Source organism: Theropithecus gelada, chromosome 10, assembly GCF_003255815.1.
Source record: "Theropithecus gelada isolate Dixy chromosome 10, Tgel_1.0, whole genome shotgun sequence".
In the NCBI taxonomy this organism is placed as follows: domain Eukaryota; kingdom Metazoa; phylum Chordata; class Mammalia; order Primates; family Cercopithecidae; genus Theropithecus; species Theropithecus gelada.
Window position 1 is genome coordinate 5,216,139 of NC_037678.1, and position 23,910 is coordinate 5,240,048.

At 37.6% G+C, this 23,910-nt stretch overlaps 1 protein-coding gene across 2 annotated transcripts in view; it reads left to right on the forward strand.

Moving 5' to 3' along the window:
• Positions 1 to 23,910, forward strand: part of SMC1B (structural maintenance of chromosomes 1B) — a 64,784-nt gene that overhangs the window by 24,833 nt on the left and 16,041 nt on the right. For both annotated transcript variants that reach the window (XM_025399320.1, XM_025399322.1), the window contains exons 11-17: positions 1,857 to 2,036; positions 5,542 to 5,688; positions 15,479 to 15,616; positions 16,183 to 16,299; positions 18,035 to 18,141; positions 20,407 to 20,548; positions 21,777 to 21,922. In XM_025399320.1, the coding sequence (XP_025255105.1) occupies positions 1,857 to 2,036; positions 5,542 to 5,688; positions 15,479 to 15,616; positions 16,183 to 16,299; positions 18,035 to 18,141; positions 20,407 to 20,548; positions 21,777 to 21,922 (977 nt within the window). The remainder of the gene's footprint in view (positions 1 to 1,856; positions 2,037 to 5,541; positions 5,689 to 15,478; positions 15,617 to 16,182; positions 16,300 to 18,034; positions 18,142 to 20,406; positions 20,549 to 21,776; positions 21,923 to 23,910) is intronic.

Genomic DNA, 23,910 nt, shown 5'->3' on the forward strand with positions numbered 1-23,910 from the left:
GCTTTTTCTTTTTCTTTTTTTTTTTTTTGGATTTTTAGTAGAGGCGGGGTTTCTCCACGTTGGTCAGGCTGGTCTCAAATTCCCGACCTCAGGTGATGCGCCCGCCTCAGCCTCCCAAAGTGCTTTGATTACAGGCGTGAGCCACCGCGCCTGGCCTATTCTTAATTTTTCTGAGTATCAGTTTTCCATGTGTGGAAATGGAAGAATTAGTTCTTACCATATTGGATTACTACAAGGAGTTGTTACATGTAAAGCACTTGGCATAAGATCTCCACAGAGGAGGGGCTGGTGCTACTCATGGTCCAGACCTCCCTTTTGTACTTCCACACTGTTGTTACCTTCTGCTCACTGAAATTCTTTACCCCATCTCATCTGCCTGTTAGAATCCTGTTTTACTTATTTCTCACTTGAGATTTTTTTCAAGACAAACTCATTTTTTAAAAAATCTTACACAGAAGTGTATCAAATATAAAGGGAATACTCCTACCCCTTCATAATGTCTGATTCCTTAATAGTAACAACTTTAGATTGCTTCCATACACTCAATTTATATAACTATATATTCCCAAGTGTATATACACACATGTACACACACACGTTTTGGTTGTATATATGTTTTCTTCTTTGTTTTGTTTGTTTTATTAAAAAGTGAGATCATACTTGCTGGATTTTGGTAATACATTGTAGACACTTTTGTGATCTGTTGTAAACCCAACCTAAAAGTCATTGCTAAGAAGGTCTGAAGGCTTTCCTGATCATTTAAGTCGAAAGTGTTTTGTTTGTGTTTTTCTGTTTTGTTTTGTTTTGTTTTTTTTTTGAGACAGAGTCTCACTCTTTGTTGCCCAGCCTGGAGTGTAATGGCGCAATCTTTGCTCACTGCAACCTCCGCCTCCTGGGTTCAAGCAATTCTCCTGTCTCAGCCTCCTGAGTAGCTGGGATTACAGGTGCCTGCCACCACACCCGGTTAATTTTTGTATTTTTAGTAGAGACAGGATTTTACCATGTTGGCTGGGCTGGTCTTGAACTCCTGAGCTCAGGTGATCCACCTGCCTCAGCCTCCCAAAGTGCTGGGATTACAGGCATAAGCTACATGCCTGGCCCAAAAGTGGTTTTTAAAAATTCCATAGTGTTTTGTTGCTCTCTTGACACATATCTAAATGGGCATTATTTTCCACTAGATTTTATGATTTTGAAAGTGTCTTGTGGAACACTTCCTATACATTGTTTTATCCTGACTGGTTAGTGGCAGAGTTGAAACTGGAAATTATGTCTTCTGGCTTTTGATGAAGTTTTTGTTTTTAAAATATATTACCAAAACCCATGGTAGGATGTAGTTCATCATGTTCTTATCAGTCTTTTATGGTGTGTAATTACGTACTGTTTTTTTGTTTTGTTTTGTTTTGTTTTTTGTCTTTTTGGTTTTTTTGTTTTGTTTTGTTTGTTTGTTTGTTTTGAGATGGAGTCTCACTCTGTCACCTAGGCTGGAGTGCAGTAGTGCTATCTCAGCTCACTACAACTACCGTCTCCCAAGCTCAAGCGAGTCTCCTGCCTCAGCCTCCTGAGTAGCTGGGATTACAGGCATGTGCCACCATGCCTGGCTAATTTTTCTGTATTTTTAGTAGAGGCAGGGTTTCACCATGTTGGCCAGGCTGGTCTCAAACTCCTGACCTCAAGTGATCTGCCCACCTTGGCCTCCCAAAATTCTGGGATTACAGGCGTGAGCATCATGCCCGGCTGGGTACATACTGTTAATCTTTTGCTGTCATGCGTATATATGTTTTGTGAGAAAGAATATAATGAACATTTGGTTTTTATTTCAGTGTATCTAACGTGTTAAATATTTTAAAACCCTTTAGATCAAGCCAATCAACGAAAGATTAAGGGAACTTAAAGGCTGTAAAATGGTGATTGATGTCATAAAAACTCAGTTTCCTCAGCTGAAGAAAGTGATTCAGTTTGTGTGTGGAAATGGTCTTGTTTGTGAGACTGTGGAAGAAGCAAGGCATATTGCATTCGGTGGACCTGAAAGACGGAAAGTAAGAAAAGAGGCTTGGATCACATCTTTGGATAAGTTGAAGTAGTATTTATATGACTAACATATACAAACACAAATATTTATATATGCGTTTTATATGTTCTTTTTTCTAAAGAGAACCAACATAGAACCTTAGGTGGTTATGGCCTCAGTGGTTTTTATAATTTTCTGTTGAATTTAGAAAAAAAACCCTTATAGCATTTCTCAACATCATAAATTATATTTCGGAAATTAGATTTATTTTAATAATATCCTAAAGCAGTTAGTTGTTGTTGTTGTTTAACCTTACATGGAACCCTGGATATAGTACCTGTGGTTTTGAATACCAGGAAAGATTTTGGGTATTTATTTTACAACGTGGGCTAATTCTTCCATACTTTAGTGGAGATACTAACTGTCCTTTTGCATATTCAAGGTTTAACATATTTGAATTTCTAGAGAACACAATTGAAATGAGATTACTAAATACAGGTATCTTGAGGGAATAATTTTGGTCTTAAAAGTAAGTACTATTGGGAGGCCGAGACGGGCGGATCACGAGGTCAGGAGATCGAGACCATCCTGGCTAACACGGTGAAACCCCGTCTCTACTAAAAATACAAAAACTTAGCCGGGCATGGCGGCGGGCGCCTGTAGTCCCAGCTACTCGGGAGGCTGAGGCAGGAGAATGGCGTGAACCCGGGAGGCGGAGCTTGCAGTGAGCTGAGATCCGGCCACTGCACTCCAGCCTGGGTGACAGAGCGAGACTCCGTCTCAAAAAAAAAAAAAAAAAAAAAAAAGTAAGTACTATTTTACTCTTAGTTGAATAGAGAGTATTTAGTTATATTTGTATTTAGTTGAGCAATGTTAAACTCAAATAATCTGATGTAGTTTTTTTTAAAAAACTGCATTTACGATGAAGTATAACATAATGCTTGAGGGTATATAAGCTATAAAGTAAGACCAGTGATGCTACTTAGTAACTAATTATGTGACTTTAGGGAAGTTTGTAAACCTCTAGTTTTAGTTTTCTCATCTAAAATTGGGGAAATAATATTACCTGTTTTATAGGGTTATGAGAATTAAATTAAGTAATAACATGAAAAACGCTATTACAGTGCCTGGCAAATAGCTCTCAAAAACTGGTAGTAATTTTATTACTTACTAGTCAATTAACACATTTAATCTGGAATGTCCAGAATTGCAAATTAACACAAACAGGCACTTCTTAATGAGACATGAAGATTTCCAGTGTTAAATTTATTGACTTATGTAACATGATTAATTTTTCATACATTTTGGTGTGTCTGATCAATCATCTTAAGCATAATGTAATCGCTGTCGTTGAATTCTACATGTTAAATTTAAGGTAGTGTAGTTATTGTTTTTCTTATTTTGCTGCCTAATTAACTACACTAACATCTACTTTTGTATATTTGTATATTTCATAGAATTGATATTTGAAGATTTGTGTGGTCAAGGAAGTCACGTGAAGATATGATTGCTTATTCCTTCATATAACAAATATTTATGGTTTCTATCTTGTTCACAATAACATCTTTACCCCTTTAGGTTGTATCTTATTTTTATCAGTAGTTCAAAATTTTAATCAGGTGTATCTTATTTGTATCTTGACTATATCTCAGGAACTTTGGAAGAATTTTCTCTATTTTAGATTGGGTCAAACCGTTGGATAGATGTCACATTTTCACAGAAATCATCTGGTGAATCATCTGCAATTTGTGCTTTTGGTTTTCTATATACTTGATACCATGTTTTAGAATTTTCTTTAGTCAAACATCGCGAGTAGTATTAAATATTTTGGTTTACTTGTTTACTTGTAAACTATAGTATATATAAACTACATACAGTATCTATAAACTACAAATATGAATTACATCAATTCTGCTAGCTATAGTTTGGTCACCATATTTTAGTGATAACTGGGTTTTAACATATTTTAAAAATTTATGTACCAAAATTTGAAAATCCCGAATCTCTCTACATATATGTAATTATTCTATCTGTTTCCCTTAACCAGAGATACAATTATTTATTTTCTTCTCCTATAGACTGGTTGGTTGTTACTCTAAAACATATAGAAAGATCTATTTGTACTGTGCCCTTTTAATATGGTGAAGCAAAAAACAGACCTAGAAAAATGTCAGTAAGTAGCTGGAAAATTTGTGAAAATATTATTTTTTCCAAAATTTCACATATTAAACAATAGCAAATAAAGTGCAGGGTACCACTTTGCTGGGTACCACCTGGAATAAAATATCGTTAATCTAAACCTCATTCCTTGTATCAGGATAAATTCCAGATGAATTAGAAATGTTAATGTAAAAAGTAAAACCATAAAATTTCTAAGAGAAACCATGGGAAATTTTTTCTTTTCTTTTTTTTTTTTGAAATGGAGTCTTGCTCTGTCACCCAGGCTGGAGTGCAGTGGTGCGATCTCTGCTTACTGCAACCTTTGTCTCCCAGGCTCAAGCGATTCTCGTGCCTCAGCCTCCCAAGTAACTGAGATTACAGGTGCCCACCACCACACCTGGCTAATTTTTGTATTTTCAGTAGAGATGGGGTTTCACCATGTTGGCCAGGCTGGCCTGAAACTCTTGACCTCAAGTGATCCGCCTGCCTTGGCCTCCCAAAGTGATGGGATTACAGGCATGAGCCATCACTCCTGGCCTGGGAAATTTTTTCTTAATCTCAGAGACAGGAAGACTTTTCCAATATGAAAAAAAAAACCCAAAAGCTATAAAAGATGAATGAATTCACCTAACAAAGAGTTTCTGCATGGCAAAGACTACCATAAGAAAAATCAAAAGAAAAATGGCAAACGGGAAAATATTTGTAGCTCATAGTAAAGAGCAGATGTTCTTACAAATCACTGTGGAAAAGAACAATAATATAGTGGGAAAATGGGCAAGGGATATGAACAAACTTGTTTTCATAAAAGGAAATATAATGATTCTTAAACATGGAAATGCAACCTCACTCATATGGAAAATACTCATTAAAATTACACTGAGGTACTATTTTCACCTATCAGATTGACCAACATCAAAATGTTTAGTAACACTTTATGGGGAAAGAGATTCTTCTGTTCACTGTTGTGGGAACTTAAATTTATACCAGTTCAATGAAGGGCAGTTCTCTCACTTGTGCCTTTGAGGAACTTAGCTTGTAGATTAACTTACATGTGTATGAAATGATGTGTGTACAAGCTTTATTCACTGAATCATTGTGTATAACAGGAAAAATTGGAACCAACCCAGATATTGATATAAGACTAAATCAATAATTTATTGCCTAGAATTGCTTTGGGCCTTAGTAAAATGGATTTTAAATTTGTGGTTTGTTTATTGTTTGGGGTCTCTTCATAAACTAGATATTTTATTAGTAAAGTTCAGTAAGTGTCTTTTCTCATCTGTTTTATTCTTAACTTTAAAAATTGCCACAGTATGTTTTTATTTGTGCCTTTGTGTACATTTCTTCAGGGCAAAATATTTTTAATTTTACAGACAGTAGCTCTTGATGGAACATTATTTTTAAAATCTGGAGTGATCTCCGGAGGGTCAAGTGACTTAAAATACAAGGCTAGATGCTGGGATGAGAAAGAGTTAAAGAATCTAAGAGACAGACGAAGCCAGAAAATCCAAGAGCTAAAGGTAAATCCATGCCATAAAAGTTGTAATATAGTAAGTAGAATAATTGTGTTTTTAAACTGGGTGGGTTTTTTATAATAACCATTTCTGTAGTTTAAGAATTGAAATAATGCAGAATGAAATAAAAATAAAAAATAAAAATCTTTCCCTTACTCTCTTCCTTATATCTCAGTGGTATTTACTAAACACGGTTTGATACATAGCTTCCAGAAATTTTCTTGGTATGTGCAAGCATATGTATTATTTTTCCTGTTTTCTTTGTTTTATAATAGACTGTTGCTATAGTGTTTGCAGCAAGTTTTTTTTTCTTTTTTAGATGGAGTTTCTCTCTTGTTGCCCAGGCTGGAGTGCCATGGTGTGATCTCGGCTCACTACAACCTCCGCCTCCCGGGTTCAAGTGATTCTCCTGCCTCAGCCTCCTGAGTAGCTGGGATTACAGGCATGTGCCACCATGCCCAGCTAATTTTATATTTTTAGTAGAGATGGGGTTTCTCCATGTTGGTCAGGCTGGTCTTGAACTCCCGACCTCAGGTGATCTGCCTGCCTGGGCCTCCCAAAGTGCTGGGATTACAGTTGTGAGCCACTGTGCCCGGCCTGTTAGGCATTTCTTAAAATATAACTGAGATTGGGCATTTCCTCATGAATGTAATGGTCCTCTGTAATTTTTCCTTCTGTGAACTGCTTATTTTCTCTGCACATTTTTCTAGTACATTGTTCCTTATTTTATTACTATTTTAAGAATTATTTGTATTAAGTAATTTAGTCCTTAGTCATATGTGTTGTAAACATTTTTCATTTGACTTTTTAGTCAGCTTCAGTTGGAATATAATTTATATACCGTAACAGTCACTAATTTTAAGTATAATTTAGTAAGTTTTGACAAATGTACATAGTCACATAACCATCATGATATATCATGATATCTATATCATGATCATGCACTCATGATATAGAACATTTTCATCACCCCCCAAAATTCCTTTGGGTTCCTTTTAGTCAGTCCCCTCTTCTGGACCCTTTGGGGCCTCACAACCCAATCTGCTTTCTATCATTATAGTTTTTCCTCTTCCAGACTTCCATATAAATGGATTCATACAGTCAGCAGTCTTTTGTGTTGTATTTTCTTCACTTAGTATTTTTGAGATTCATGTGTGTATCAAAAGTTATTATTTTTAATTGCTGAGTATCTCTTTGACATTGACTTTGTTCTTTTTGTCATGCATGTGTTTTTAATCTTTATGTAGCCAAATTTATTAATCTTTTATAACTTCTGGATTTTAGGATGTGTTATGCTTAGAAAGACCTAATTCTTTCTGAAGATCACAAAAGAAGTTCAATAATGCTTCCTTCTAGTGCTTTTGTGTTTTTAACATTTATATTTTTTATTTATCTGGAATTTATTTTGATGACTGGGGACCCTGCTTTATTTTTACCGACTGACTTACCATTTTACAAAAGTATAATTTGTTGAATATTGTAATTCCCTCATTTATTGAAGCCAAATTTACAGATGCTAAATCAATAGAATGCTTTCAGATTATTTATTTATTGTTTCTATTTAGTTTTCTTCCTTGGTTGATTCAAGCACTTATTTTGGCAAAGTTACTTGACTAATTTTCATCTTTTTCTGAAGCATAAGACTACATTTTATGTTTTAATCTAAGGTGTAGAAATATTCAGCTTTTAAAGACTTGAACAAATTTAGGCCTAGGCACAGAGAGAGTTCTGGGAAGATACCAACTTAAAGTCAATCTTGCTTCCCATCCATGTCCATGCTAAGGTTCCATCTGTGTGTCACAACCTGAACCAGGTGGCAGCTAGGTGAGAATGATGTCTTGGGTTCTGAGGGAGGCTGCTGGGAAAAGCTGATATAGGGCTTCCTCTCTTTTGATGTGAAGAGTGCTTGGGTAAGAATCAGGACATAGCAGAATCTGGGGGTAAGTTAAACATTTGTCCCATGTGAGGATGCCTGATCTTCTTGAACCCCATGAAGCTAAATATTAGCTTAGTAGGAAATTTGTGGCCTCCCTATTCCTGAGTTTGGAAGAGTCCAGGGATACCAGACAGATATCTTTTCCTCTGCCTCAGGGTAGTCTCTGTCTCAGGGTGGTGCTGACAGTCTTCTCTTGTAATCACTGACCTTCAGGTATAGAAAATCCTTGTGGGGTGCTGTGATTTCGGGGACTTTAATACTCAGACATGGTCCTCAGTGGTGAAAGAAATACATAAATGTATCTGAGGTGTTCTAGGAGCCAGGCAACAACTTGAGCAAAAAAGTAACGGAGCATTAAGGAAATTTAGTATAGGGTCATCCTTCCCCTGCCAATCCCCAATGCACAAAAAGATTTTCCAGGACTAAAAAACATACTTCTGGCCAGGCGTGGTAGCTCACACCTATAATCCCAGCACTTTGGGAGGCCAAGGCGGGTGGATCACCTGAGGTCAGGAGTTTGAGACCAGCCTGGCCAACAGGACAAAACCCCATCTCCAAATGCAAAGCTATGTGCAAATCCACACACTTCATGTAGAATTCACTAATTTGATTCTCACAACAGCTGGTGATGGGTATTTTTACTACTCACATTTTCTAGTTGAATAACCTGAGTTACAGACACGTTAAGTGGCTTGGCGAGGTCATACCCCCAGGAACTGTGGGTGCTTGGGATTGAACCCAAGGAGAACTGGCTCTCAGGCACTTCACTCGACCGGCTCCTAAAACTGACCTAAAACAGCAGTGGCCTTGAAACAACAGAGGCTTGGCCGGGCGCAGTGGCTCACGCCTGTAATCCCCACACTTTGGGAGGCTGAGGTGGGTGGATCACGAGGTCAGGAGTTCAAGACCAGCTGTGAACCCTGTGAACGCCAACATAGTGAAGCCCTGTCTCTACTAAAAATACAAAAATTAGCTGGGCGTGTTGGCGCGCACCTGTAGGCCCAGCTACTCAGGAGGCTGAGGCAGGAGAAATAGCTTGAACTGGGAAGCAGAGGTTGCCATGAGCTGAGATCATGCCGCTTCACTCCAGCCTGGGCAACAAGGCAAGACTCTGCCTCAAAAAAAAAAAAAAAAAAAAAAAAAGAAGGAAAACAGAAAAAAACCTGAATGTTGAAAAATGAATGATGCTCACCTGACAAATGCAAACAAAAAGAAAACAAAAGTAATAATATCAGACAATGTGAACTTAAAGGTTAAAAATCCTTGTGTGTAGTAAGCTTTCAGTAAGTACTTATAATTTAATTGAATAAAGAAGATTATATGTAACATAAGACAAAGATTTCCATTATAAATCTGTTTGCAGCACATAGCACCTAAATATTAATATTTAGAGTAAAACTAATTTTTTTAATAGAATGGAAAAGATAACTCAGGAGTTGGAAAATCACTCTTAGAAGGAAAGGTTAAGTGTTTAGTTTGGTTGAATTAGGGAAAAGAAGGCTTGAAACTACTTCTTAATAAAAATAAAAATATAGTGGAACATTTCAGCAGAGTGACTTCTGAGTAAGTTACATGCTTTTATGCTTTAGTTTCCTCATCAGTATAATGTGAATAATAACATCTATTTCGTAGCATTGTTAAGAGGATTAAGTTGGTTAATAAATGTAAATTGCATAGAACAATAAGTGCTCAATAAATGCAAGATACTGTTAAAAATATCTGTTAAACATTTATGAAAATTGATCATATGCTCGGCCACAATGGAAACCTCAATAGTTTTTTAAAAGTAGAGCTTTTTATAGGTCACCTTGATCATAATTTAATGAAACAAGAAATAATGACCAAAATAATATTTGTCTCTGTAGAAATTAAGAAATGTAGATAGTTTTGGAATTAAGGAAGTAATCCAGAGGCAAATTACAAAGTATTTCAAAAATGATGAATAGGAATATACTTCCTACCATTATCTTTGAGACACAGTAAAAGCTACATCAAGAGGATGTAATCAAGTAATGCCTACATTACTAAAGAAGAAAGAAAAAATATAAGGGAACTTAGTCACTTTTTGAAAAATTAGAGGAACCACAGACTGGGCAACATAGTGAGACCTCTTCTCTACAAAAAATTAAAAATTAAAAAATTAGCCGGGAGTGGTGGCATGCACCTATAGTCCCAGCTACTTGGCAGGAGGATCACTTAAGCCTGGGAGGTCAAGGCTGCAGTGAGCAGTGATCATGTCACTGCACTTCAGCCTGGGTGACAGAAAGAGACCCTGTCTCAAAAAAAAAAAGGAAAGCAATTAGAACAACTGGCCAGGCATGGTGGCTTTTGCCTGTAATCTCAGCACTTTGGGAAGCCAAGGCAGGAGGATCACTTGAGTCCAGGAGTTTGAGACCAGCCTGGACAACATGATAAGACCCCATCTCTATTTAAAAATAAAAGAAATTAGAATACCCACAAAATAACAAAAGTTATACAAAGAATTTTTTTTTTTTTTTTGAGACAGAGTCTCACTCTGTTGCCCAGGCTAGAGTGCAGTGGGGTGATCTCGGCTCACTGCAACCTCTGCCTCCTGGGTTCAAGCAATTCTCCTGCCTCAGCCTGCCAAGTAGCTGGGATTACAGGCACGCACTCCTGTGCCCAGCTAATTTTTTGTATTTTTAGTAGAGACAGGGTTTCACCGTGCTGGCCAGGCTGGTCTGGAACTCCTGACCTCATGATCTGCCTGCCTTGGCCTCCCAAAGTGCTAGGATTACAGGCATGAGCCACCATGCCCAGGCTAGGAAATTTTTTTAAAGCTGACATTAATTTAGTAGAAAACAACTCAAAATAGAAAAGGGGCAAATCTAAAAGCTAGTGCTTTTGAAAGACTAGATAAACTCTGCAATCCTAATGAAGGGAAAAAAAAGCTAGAAGCAAACATACATGATCAGGAATGAAAACATTAAAATAATTTTAAAAGAATCCTACATGCGAATAACTGTATGGTTTTAAAAATTGAAAATTTGGAAGAAATGGATATTTTTTAGAAAATATAAATTACCAAGATTGAACAGAAAAAAGGTGAAATGTTTGAAAAGGTAGGCAGTGGTGTGGTTTGCTGGCCTAATCCCCATCCACAGTTTCCTTCCTTTCTAGACTCTATTGCAAGATTGTGAAAAACAAAAACAACTTAATTTCACAAGTTGCCTTGTAGCTAGGGCTGGCCATGTGACAGTTTTGGCCAGTGAGATGTAAGTGAAAGTTTTGGTGTTATCTTCTGCGTTTCTTCCTCCTGACTGCAACGCAGTCAAGATGCAGCAGCAATATTGCACCAAAGGAAAAGCAAGCATGAGGATAAAAGTCATTGTACTAAGGAGCTGAAAATTAGATCCATTATTGATTAATGGCAAACTAGTTTTGCGTGAGGAAAAAAAAAAAAATATATATATATATATATTTAATGCCACTGTGATCTACACTGAAAAAAGGCTTCAGGAATATAAAATGGTATATAGCATACCATGGAAAATGGTATGATGGCTTCTCAAAAAATTAAAAATAGAATTACCATATTATCCTGCAATTCTTTCTTTTGTCACCCCAGAACCTGTGAATATGTTGGGCATATACCCAAAACAAGAAAGCAGGGTCTCAAAAAAGAGATGTATACACCCATATTCATAGCAGCATTATTCACAACAGCCAAAAGGTAGAAGCAATCCAGGTGTCTATCAACAGATGAATAGATAAACAGAATGTAGTATATACATACAATGGAATATTATTCAGCATTAAAAAGGGAGGAAATTCTGACATATGCTACAACATAGATGAAACTTGAGGACAAATACTGTCTGATTACACTAACATGAGGTACCTAGAGTAGTCAAATTCATAGAGACAGAAAGGAGACCAGTTGTTGCCAGTGGCTGGAGAAGGGGAGAATGAGTTGTTTAATTGAGACAGAGTTTCAGTTTTGCAAGATGAAGAGATCTGGAAATTGCTTGCACACAAAGTGGATATATTTAAACACTACTGAACTGTACACTTAGAAATGGTAAAGATCTCACAACTATGCTTGACTAGCCAAATAAAAATGGTAAAGATGGTAAATTTTATGTTATGTATGTTTGACCACGAGTAAAAACCAAAAATAACCTCTGGGACCATATGAGTTTACAGCTTAGTTTTATGTAATATATAAAAAAGATGGAAACTTTCCAGCTTATTTTATAAAGGTAGTATAACTTTAATATAAAATAATACATAGTACAAAAAAAATCTAAAAGCTGACTTCCCTTATGAGTATAAATATATAATATCTAAATAAAATGTCAGTATTAGAGAATTGAGCACTGTAGTAAAATAATACATCTGACTTGATAGAATTTATTTCACAGATACATGGGTGTTTAAGTGATCATCATAATCCATTATATTAATGAATTAAAGGCAGGAGAAAAGTCATGTCATCATGTGTAAAAAAGGCATTTGATAAAATTCAGCAGCCAGACCTAGTTAAAATACTAAGTAAAAGACTAATTAGTGGAAATTATTTAAATAAAATAAATAGCTCTTGAACAGAAATAATTGCTTAAATGGTGAAAACAGTGAAATCATTTTAGTTAAAATCAAGAAATAGACAGCTATCTGTTACCACTATTCAACGTAGTCTTGGAAGTGTGAACCCTGAATATCTGAGACAGGTGTCAGTTAATTTAGAAAGTTTATTTTGCCAAGGTTGAGGATGCACACCCATGACATAGTCTCAGGAGGTCCTGACAGCATGTGCCCAAGGTGGTCAGAGCACAGTTTGGTTTTATACGTTTTAGAAATGAAACATCGATCAACATGTAAGACAAACATTGTTCGGTCTGGAAAAGGCAAGACAACTGGAAGCAAAGGCAGGATAACTCAAAACAGAGAGGGGGTTTCCAGGTCATAGGTAGATAAGAGACAAATGGTTGCATTCTTTTGAGTTTCTGATGAAGCCTCTCCAAAGGAGGCAGTCAGATATGCATTTATCTTGGTGAGCAGAGGGGGGACTCTGAATAGAATAGGAGGCAGGTTTCCTCTATGCAGTTCCCAGCTTGACTTTTCCTTTTAGCTTAGTGATTTTGGAGCCCCAAGATTTATTTTCCTTTCACATTTCCCCCCTTTTTAAAAATCTTTTGGTGAAAGCATTTTAGAGGAAAATGAGTCTCTGGTCTCAGGTTTCATGTGATCTCTTATGGCTAGGATGGTTTATTTCTAGACAGGTAGGTTCCAAGTTACTAGGAAAGCTGATTTTCTCATGTCCTGTGAAAATAGGAGAAGGAAGGAAGAACAACAAGAAACAAAAGAACAATCCTGGAAAATCGATATAGGTCACATTACTATGAAGTCCATACATTAGCAGGCAGGTATGAAAGTGGCTTATGTACGTAAATAGGTTGCTGTTATTTTCTTCTGAAATTTAAGTTGTCTAGCTTCAGTTCGTAGGGCTTTACGAAAAGCACAGCTTAGTTTCAGCAACTCCACATTAGGAAAAATGGGGAAAAAAGAAGGAAAAAATTGAAAACGTTATTTTGAAGACTTGTAACCAAGAAAAATTAGAATTTGGTCCAAACTGTAAAAATTCAAAAACATTAGGCAAGACTAGAATCTAACAACAAGTGTACTAGTTTTTGAAACATAATTTTTCTCTCTCCAATTTTCCATTTTTACTAAAGACAAGTTATGGTTGGACTGAATGCTGTATTATATACTTGGCCTGATTATTTGTATATAATGTTGCAAGAATAATTTTTTTTTACATCAAGCCCAATCTCTAGAAAGACCATTATAATTTCCCTTTAATACGAGACAACTTGATCATATAAAAGTTTTTTGGGTTTTTTTCTATAAATCCTTTTATTGTGATTTACACAGACCATTCATGATATGCTTGAACTTTCTGGTTTGTCCTGAACATCCCTTTTTCTTAAACAACCATTCATTTTATTCTAGGACTAAATTTACCATACAAGATTCTTTCTCATATAAAATTATTTCTCTTTAAGCTTTCTTACCAAAAAAAAAAAAAAAACCCCTCTATTTTTATAACTTTCTTTACTTCTCTCTTATTTTCTGATTCCTTTTACCTTGTTTTTATACATAACTTTTAAATAAGCTTTGAATTAGATAAAAATTGTTCACCTTTTTGAAATGGACACCCTTTTTTTTTTAAGAATGTTTTCCTACAATATATTTTTATTGGAAAATACCCAAATAATGAAATATCTATTATTTAATATAACTTTAGATTCCAAATTATGAGTTTGTCTATAAGTATTTATCCCATCACATTCGCCTAATTATTTTAATCATTTACCTATATTATTTATGAAAACTGCAATAGTCATCATTTAAAGTTATGGAACCACCATTGCAAAATTATAACTGAGGCAGTGAAAAACATCTGACTTAACTGACTCTACCTCGCTTCTAACCTCCAAGCTGTCCTTGTTCATTCCTGGGGATAGGCCAAACTAACTTTGGGAGGAAGTTAGGTTATAGTTTAGCTTTGAAACAAAGACAGTAACAGTCCTTTCCCAAAACAAACCTTACTGCCTGTGGACTAGATTGCCTAAAGCCTCAAGATTATAAGTTATGGTAATCTTACTAAATTCAAGATATAGCTATTTACAGGTATCTAACAGGTTAATGAAACAACAGGAACTCCAGAAATAGAGACCAGTATACTTAACAATTAATAATTAATGTTCAGCAAAGATGATGTTTCAGTTCAGTGAGAAAAGGATAGATTATTTAATAAATGGTATCAGCATATCTGGAGAAAGTAATTTTGTGCCCTATATTATTGTAAACCAAAAGTATCTGAGACAGGTCTTAATCAATTTAGAAGTTTATTTTGCCAAGGTTAAGGACATGCCCGTGACACTGCCTCAAGAGGTCCTGAGAACGTGTGTCCCAGGTCACCAGGCTGCAGCTTGGTTTTATGTTTTAGGAGACTTAAGACATCAGTCAATACATGTCAGATGTACCTTGGTTAAGTCCAGAAGGGAGGAGAACTGGGAGCTGGGGTTGGAGAAAGCACTTCCAAGTTATAGGTAGATTCAGAGTTTCTGCTTGGCGGTTGGTTGAAAGAGTTTATCTAAAGACCTGGAGTCGGCCGGGCGCAGTGGCTCACGTCTGTAGTCCCAGCACTTTGGGAGGCCGAGGTGGGCGGATCACAAGGTCAGGAGATCGAGCCCATCTGGCTAACATGATGAAACCCCATCTCTACTAAAAATACAAAATATTAGCCAGGTGTGGTGGCGGGCACCTGTAGTCCCAGCTATTCGGGAGGCTGAGGCAGGAGACTGGCGTGAACCGGGGAGGTGGAGCTTGCAGTGAGCAGAGATCGCACCACTGCACTCCAGCCTAGGCTACAGAGTGAGACTCGGTCTCAAAAAAAAAAAAAAAAAAAAAAAAACCTGGAGTCAATGGGACGGAGTGTCTGAGGGAGTTAATTTGGTTGAGGCATAAGGTGAGTGAAAGAAGAAGGGAATGAGGGAGGCAAGCCAAAAGGTAAAGATGCACTAAAAACAAGGCAATTACAAGATCCTGTTTATGTCGTTAATGTGTGTTGGATGGAATATACACACCCCTCTTCATTTTCCATTCCCAATTCTTTCCTGTTAAGCAATGTTAGTTTTTCTGAGGAAGCTGTATGGCGTTTTAGTTACTCCAGATCACTAATGTACTTAATTGCCCAGTCTCTTATCAGAGGAAAGGGAGGTAAGGCATGGGTGTGGTGGTATGTAAAAATCAGTGAATTATTACATATGAAAGCACTTTGAAAAGTGAAAGTGCTTTTCTATCATAAAATATTCTCATATTTTTCTTTCTTTTTAGGATTTAATGAAGACACTCCGCAAAGAAACAGATTTGAAACAAATACAGACCCTGGTACAAGGAACTCAAACACGACTCAAATATTCACAAAATGAACTGGAGATGATTAAAAAGAAGCACCTTGTTGCTTTTTACCGGGTAATATAGATTTACATAAAATATGCTGGGCACTTGACCCAGGACATAGAATTTCAGGAATTACATTTATATAGCTCCATGTAATTTTTAGATACTTTTTTTTTTTTTTTCTGAGACAGTCTCACTCTGTCACCCAGGCTGAAGTACAGTGGCTCTGTTTCTGTTCTCTGCAGCCTCCGTCTCCCAGGTTCAAGTACTCTTCCTGCCTCAACCTCCTGAGTAGCTGGATTACAGGCATGTAATTTTTGTATTTTTTTAGTAGAGATGGGGTTTCACCATGTTGGCCAGGCTGGTCTCAAAACTCCTGACTTCAGGTGATCTGCCCACCTTGACCTCCCAAGGATTAGAGCCACCACTCCCGGCCAATTTTTAGATACTTTGTCCCATGATTGAGATTATATTATAGTCCCTTAATTATTTATGTGGTATTTAATCTTTTATCCAGGTGAATTCATCTTATCTCATAGATTCTTCTTTTATTCTAAAAGATACCTATCACATTTTTGGCTTCACTATATAAAGCTAAAACAGCCATGTTAAAAAAAAATTTTCTCTTTTGTTGTTAGGAACAATCTCAGCTACAAAGTGAACTACTAAATATTGAGTCTCAATGTACTATGTTGAGTGAAGGAATAAAGGAACGACAACGAAGAATTAAAGAATTTCAAGAAAAGATAGATAAGGTCATAAATGTTATATTTATTCCTAAATGGTATATGTAGTTCTAGACCAGATACTAGATTTAGGGCTTCTTAAATATATGCTAAAGCAAAGGTTGATAGGTAACAGTGCCCTATCAGAAACAACAGTGTTGTAAGCTAAGTTTTATTGGTTTGCCAAATTAATTTCCTTGTGTTTTTTGAGAACCTCTGTTGCTCACCTCAAGAGACAATGACCTGTGCCTACTCTCCTCTGCACTCCAACCTCTCCTTACCCATTGTGAAAATTATAGGCTCATTCTTTTCTCCCACTTCCCTAATACTGTGAGGGAAAGAAAACTGTCATTCAGCTTATCTTTTAAAGTTATTTATTCACTCAGTAGTTCTTTTTAAAACACCTATTCTGTGTCAGGCACAGTACTTGGCTCTAGGACAATAAAAATTTGGTCACCTAGCTTCTGCTTATAAAGGGACAGAAACTTTCTGATTTAATTCATTCTACTGTGGGGTATCTCTGATCCTTAGAAAGTGATTTGTTATACCCCCGCTCTATTGATTCCACCCATTGCTTTTAGGCCTGATCTTTACCACATGATTTGGAACCATACTTTTTGTGCTTCCTAATTAGTTATCTCTTTTCCAGGTTAAATAGCCCTAGTTTCTTTATTCATTTCACATTACCATGGATTTAAGACCAGCTCTGGTAACCATCCTCTGGATGTTTATCAATGCCCCTGAACAGAGCATGTCAAAATATTTCCTAGCCAGTACAGCATATTGTGGGTTTTTATGTTTATAACTGTAACTTTCCATGACTTGGATTATCTAGTCATGCTAATTGTAGCTTACTACTGCATCAGTCATATCACATTCATATTTAATGTATATTCAACTACAATCTGGAAGTTTTTAAAATGTCCTGTTCTTAAAATAGGTCTTTCTCATCCTATAATTATACATAAAATCAGAGCTTTAAAACATTGAGGTTAAATTTCACTTTGTTGAATTTCCCCATTCTAGTTTTTCCAAATCTTTTTCATTCTTAATTCTATGCCTCATTCCACTTGTTATTATACTGGCAAAGGTGCTATTGTATTACTCATACATAAAGAATCTTTTCTTTATTTATGTAGAATGTTATATTTTGGTGGGTCTAAAGTAAATGGAATTCTTCCAGTTTTATACTAAACACTCATGAAGCCAAAACACTTAATAAGGCCAGTTATGAGCTTTCTTAGTTTTTTTGAATAAGAGATTTGAAAGTAGGTGGGCATAATTTATGGACTTAAAGGAAAAGAAAGTACTGGCTTCTCAGAATATAGTAATGCTTGGTGGGATTAGTTTTTGGCCTAATTCAGGAAAATCTTGGAGGGAAAAACTTATATTTAAGATTATATATTTCTTGGCCAGGCACAGTGGCTCACGCCTGTAATCCCAGCACTTTGGGAGGCCGAAACGGGCGGATCACGAGGTCAGGAGATCGAGACCGTCCTGGCTAACACAGTGAAACCCGTCTCTACTAAAAATACAAAAAAAAAATTGGCTAGGCGCGGTGGCGGGCGCCTGTAGTCCCAGCTCCACGGGAGGCTGAGGCAGGAGAATGGCGTGAACCTGGGAGGCGGAGCTTGCAGTGAGTGGAGATCGTGCCACTGCACTCCAGCCTGGGTGACAGAGCGAGACTCTGTCTCAAAAAAAAAAAAAAGATTATATATTTCTTAAAATTGCTTATTAAATCTGTTTTTAAAAAATAACTTAAAAGGTAGAAGATGATATCTTCAAACGCTTCTGTGAAGAAATTGGTGTGGAAAATATTCGTGAATTTGAGAACAAACGTGTTAAACAGCAACAAGAAATTGATCAAAAAAGGTATTTTTATATAAAAAAAGGTATTATATGTTGGTAAGAAGCTTACATATTTATAAAAATAGTTATTATTTCATAATTTAGAGGAATTATGCCTGAGTTTCATTTCATCAAGAAACAGCTAGGCCGGGTGCGATGGCTCACACCTGTAATCCCAGCAATTTGGGAGGCCGAGGCAGGCAGATCACGAGGTCAGACTATCAAGACCATCCTGGCTAACAAAAAATCAGCTGGGTGTAGTGGTGGGTGCCTGTAGTCCCAGCTACTTGGGAGGCTGAGGTAGCAGAATGGCGTGAACCTGGGAGGCGGAGCTTGCAGTGAGCCGAGATCATGCCACTGCACGCCAGCGTGGGCAACAGCGCGAGACTCTGTCTCAAAATAAAAAAAGGAGAAGAGATCCTACAAGATGTTAGCAAGTTGAAGAGATGAGAAAGAATCATTAAAAGAGCAGCTAGTCAGGGGAAAGGAAAGCCAGGGTAATGTGACGCCCTAAAGCCAAGTGAAGAAGTGTTTCACTTCTACATCGTCTGTATGTCTGCCTCCTGCGGCACAAATAAATTTCTTAACCTCTCCTACAGGCAGTGTGGTCACGGATGAAGAGCAGGGATTTCGTTGTCCCTCTGTCTGAGTGTGTCATCCCTGGCTCTACCACTAAGTGGGTAGCCTTGGGCAAGTTGCTTAACTCTCTGTTCCTTGATCTTCTCATCTGTTAAATAAAGATGATAGTATTACTGACCTAGGAGAGTTTTACAACTTGTAAGTTAATTCATGTAAAAACTTTTATAACAGTGTCAGGTATATAGTAACCTCTCATTAAATAGTTTTTAATGTTTTAATTGTTATAGTTGTTTTTGTATTAGCAGTATCTAGCACAATATCTGTTAGTACTTAATGTTTCTTGAACAACTGATTCTGTTAGCAGGGTGTGTAGAGGTACTTAGTGTTTCTTGAACAACTGATTCTGTTAGCAGGGTGTGTAGAGGGGTAGGTGGAGCATGGAGGGATGAGCTACAGTTGATAATGGAATTCTTTATGAGGAGTTTATGAAGCTGGCACAGTAGAAATGAAAGTTCCCAAGTTTGGTGTTTATATAAGAATAGTTATTTGAGCCGGGCGTGGTGGCTCACGCCTGTAATTCCAGCACTTTGGGAGGCAGAGGCAGGTGGATCACTTGAGGTCAGTAGTCGAGACCAGCCTGGCCAACAAGGCGAAATCCTGTCTCTACTAAAAATACAAAAATTAGCCGGGCATGGTAGCACACACCTGTAATCCCAGCTACTAGGAAGGCTGAGGCAGGAGAATTGCTTGAACCCAGGGAGCGGAGGTTGCAGTGAGCTGAGATCGCGTCACTGCACTCCAGACTAAGCAACAGAGCGAGACTCCATCTCAAAAAATAATAATAATAATAATTTGAAAAGACTAAATAATAAGAATAACACATAAATTATAATTTAAAGAAAAAGAGGGGAGGAAATCTGTAGATTATAAAAGATTTAAGAAACATACCCATATGCAATGTGTGGATACTGATTCAAACAACCAATTTTTCTTTTTTTTTTTTTTAAAGAAATTTTTTTGTATTTGTTTTCGTTTTTGTTTTTTTGAAATGGAGACTCGCTTTGTCACCCAGGCTGGAGTGCAGTGGCGTGATCTCAACTCACTGCAACCTCCACCTCCCAGGTTCAAGCAGTTCCTACTGCCTCAACTTCCTGAGTAGCTGGGACTGCAGGCACACACTACCAAGCCTGGCTAATTGTTGTATTTTTAGTACAGGTGGGGTTTCACCATGTTGGCCAGGCTGGTCTCGAACTCCTGATCTCAAGTGATCTGCCACGTTGGCCTACCAAAGTGCTGGGATTACAGGCATGAGCCACTGCACCCAGACTAAAAGAAAATTTTTAAAAAGGAAATTTGGCAGTGACAGCAATTTGATATTAATGAATTATATTTTAGCCATAATACTTTATGGTTATGAGTTAAAAGTCATTTCACTTCCAGAGATACATACACAAATATTTACAGATGAAATTACATCATGTTTAGAACTTGCTTCAAATAAGCCAGCGGTAAGAGGGGCAATTAGTGGAGTTATAAATGAAACAAGAATGAGCATGAATTGATAATTATTAAGTTGGATGACAGCTACTTGGGGGTTCATTATAGTATTCCTTTTATTTTTATATTTGTTTGAAATTTCCCATAAGAAAAAGTTAAGAAGGAATCAAAGTTTTCTGTTAACACTTGTAATGCTTGACTTTATTATACTAGATTAGAATTTGAAAAACAAAAAACTCGGCTTAATATTCAACTTGAGTATAGTCGCAATCAGCTTAAGAAGAAACTGAATAAGATGAACACATTAAAAGAAACTATCCAGAAAGGTAGTGAAGATATTGATCACCTAAAGAAGGTAATTAATAATGGGTGGCTGAAGTGCTTCTTCATTGAAATTATGACTTCCTTCATGTAGTAAACCTTTTGTGATCTCCTGAAGGGTCCTGTTAGTGATCGAAGGGGTTGGGGACAGATTTAAGAAATACTTAGGCCGGGCGCAGTGGCTCAAGCCTGTAATCCCAGCACTTTGGGAGGCCGAGACGGGCAGATCATGAGGTCAGGAGATCGAGACCATCCTGGCTAACACGGTGAAACCCCGTCTCTACTAAAAAATACAAAAAAAAAAATAGCCGGGCGCGGTGGCGGGCGCCTGTAGTCCCAGCTACTCGGGAGGCTGAGGCAGGAGAATGGCGTGAATCCGGGAGGCGGAGCTTGCAGTGAGCCGAGATTGCGCCACTGCACTCCAGCCTGGGCGACAGAGTGAGACTTCGTCTCAAAAAAAAAAAAAAAAGAAATACTTAAAGTAAAATCAGCAGAGCTTTATGAATTACTGGCTGTCAGCATGGGAGGAAGGGCAAGGGGGTGCCACAGATGACTCATTAGTTCTAACTTGGGTGATTGGTGAATGAGAGCAGCCGGTTAAGGAGAGAAAATTCTGGACCTGTGGAGCTTGAGTTGCCTATGTAATGTCTAGATGGCAATATCCAGCAGGCTGTTAAAGAGTAGATAATGGGAGAAGTCTAGGCTGAAGATACAGATTTGGGAGTTGCTGGTTTATGGGAGTAAACTGAAACCACATGAGAATGGTTAAGATACCCTAGCAGGGAGGTAGGCAGTGAAGAGCAGTGGAGCAGCAATGGGATCTGGAAGATGGTCACTTAGCTTATGAGGAGAGCCAGAAGAGGTGGTATCACAGAAGCCCCAGAGTTTCAGGAAGGAGGAAATGATCAAGGCTGTCAAAAACATAAAAGTCTGGAAAATGTTTAATTCCCAATTAGAGATCATGATAGCAAAAACACTCTCATTGGAGAGTGGGAACAGAAGTCAGATGGCAGTGAGCTGAGGAATGAATCCAAAATGAAGGATAAAAAACAATAGCAAAATGAACGACAAAGGCAGGTAATGATCACCAGTTTCTAAAAAGTATAGAATGTGAGTCACCGTCCATGATGGAGGGTCAAGTAGCACATAGGATGAGAAGGTTCATCTCAGGATAACTGGTTTGGTGTTAATTGATTAGATCATAGAATTACCTTATTAATATAGAAGATGGTAAATCTACAATACAGATCCTCTCTGTTCAGGCTGAAGAAAACTGTCTGCAGATAGTGAATGAACTCATGGCAAAGCAGCAGCAACTTAAGGACAGACGTGTCACTCAGAACTCCAATGCCGAGAAAGTTCAAACTCAAATTGAAGAGGAACGGAAGAAGTTTCTGGCTGTTGATAGGTAATTAAGACTTCATCAGTTTGAAAGACCTAGTCAGAGTTTTAAACATGGATACCAACCATCTGAAATATACTAAATGAGTTGCATTTGAATATGTGCCCTTTGTTGCTCTTAGTCTCACGTCACACCCTTCAGACATTCTAATTTTTTTCAAACATTCTAAACCAGGAGAGGTGGTTAATTGTTTAGAGCAAATGGTGTTTTGTTTTTTCTTCAGACGGAGTCTCCCTTTGTTGCCCAGGCTGGAGCGCAGTGGCATGATCTCAGCTTACTGCAACCTTTGCCTCCCAGGTTCAAGTGATTCTCCTACCTCAGTCTCCCAAGTAGCTGGGACTACAGGAGCACACCACCACGCCCGGCGTGTGTGTGTGTGTGTGTGTAGGTTTTTCTTTTGTAGTAGAGACCGGGTTTTACTATGTTGGCCAGGCTGGTCTCGAACTCCTGACCTTAAGTGATCTGCTCGCCTCAGCCTCCCAAAGTGCTGGGATTACAGGCATGAGCCACTGTTCCTGGCGTAGAACAAATAGTTATTTATTTATTTATTTATTTATTTATTTATTTATTTTTTGAGACTGAGTCTCGCTCTATTGCCCAGGCTGGAGTGCAGTGGCGCAATCTCGGCTCACTGCAAGCTCCGCCTCCCGGATTCACGCCATTCTCCTGCCTCAGCCTCCCGAGTAGCTGGGACTACAGGCGCCCGCCACCGCGCCCGGCTAGTTTTTTTGTATTTTTTTAGTAGAGACGGGGTTTCACCGGGTTAGCCAGGATGGTCTCAATCTCCTGACCTCGTGATCCACCCGTCTCGGCCTCCCCAAATAGTTATTTTTGTTAGATGAAAACATGAACCTGTATAGAGTCCCTTACCCTAATTCTACCTTGATATTTCTGTCTTCCTGTTGTACAGAGATTCCCTCTAGTCTGTGCAAGATAGCGTAGAGAGTAAGGAGATAGAATTTGGAGCCACAATTTCTGGTTTCATATCCCAGCTCTGCTGTTTACATATGATACCTTAATTTCCTCATCAGCAATGGAGATAGTAATAGTGCCTACCTCACAGAATTGCTGTATTACATATGTTAATATTCATATGCACTTAGAGTGCCATTGCACTCCAGCCTGGGCAACAAAAGTGAAATTCTGTCTCAAAAAAAAAAAAAAAAAGTACCTGTGCCAGGTACTTAGACCAGTACCTGGCATAAGATTAGCTTGTGTGTTTGCCATGATGATGGCAACGACACTTTGAATTGACTGGCCTGTACCAAAATGACACTTGCTTTCCTGTCATGCATCATGATTTACACAACTATGAGTGATTAGAGAAAATTAATTCTCTGTTTTTGCTCAGCCTTTTGGCATTTCACAATTTTTCTCACTATTCGAAGACCTTCAGTGTTTCAAGATACAGCCAGAAAGTTCTAAGATTTTGGAGTGGAATTAAAGTCTGTTTACTCTTGCTTTTTAAAAACTCTTGTATTTTGTGTAAATAGAACACATTCTCCTTTTTTTTTTTTTTAAGAGATGAGGTCTCATTATGTTGGTCTTAAACTTCTGGGCTCAAATGATACTCTTCCCTTGGCCTTCCAAAGTGCTGGATTACAGGCGTGAGCCACCACACTCAGCCCAAACAGAATACTTTCTTTTTCCCTTCATATTCTTGAAAAATACATAGTTCTTACTTTCTTCTTTTTTTTTCTTTTTTCCATTTTCTTTTGGTCCTCTTTCCAGTTCTTTTAAAAATCCCACATCATTTCGATTAGTAAAACCCAAGCCCTTATTTTCAGATAGAAGGCATTACTACATTAGTGGTGGTGGTAGTAAAGAAACCAGATTATTAAGTGTATATGACTTACCTGGCAAGGGATTTCTTTTGCTAAGAGACTATTTATCTTGGTTTGAGGTCTAAAATGTGGAGCTTATATTTGAGTGAGAATTGCAACTTGAAAAATTGCTCAGATTTAAAAATAAAGTAACTAGGAAAGCACTGTCTT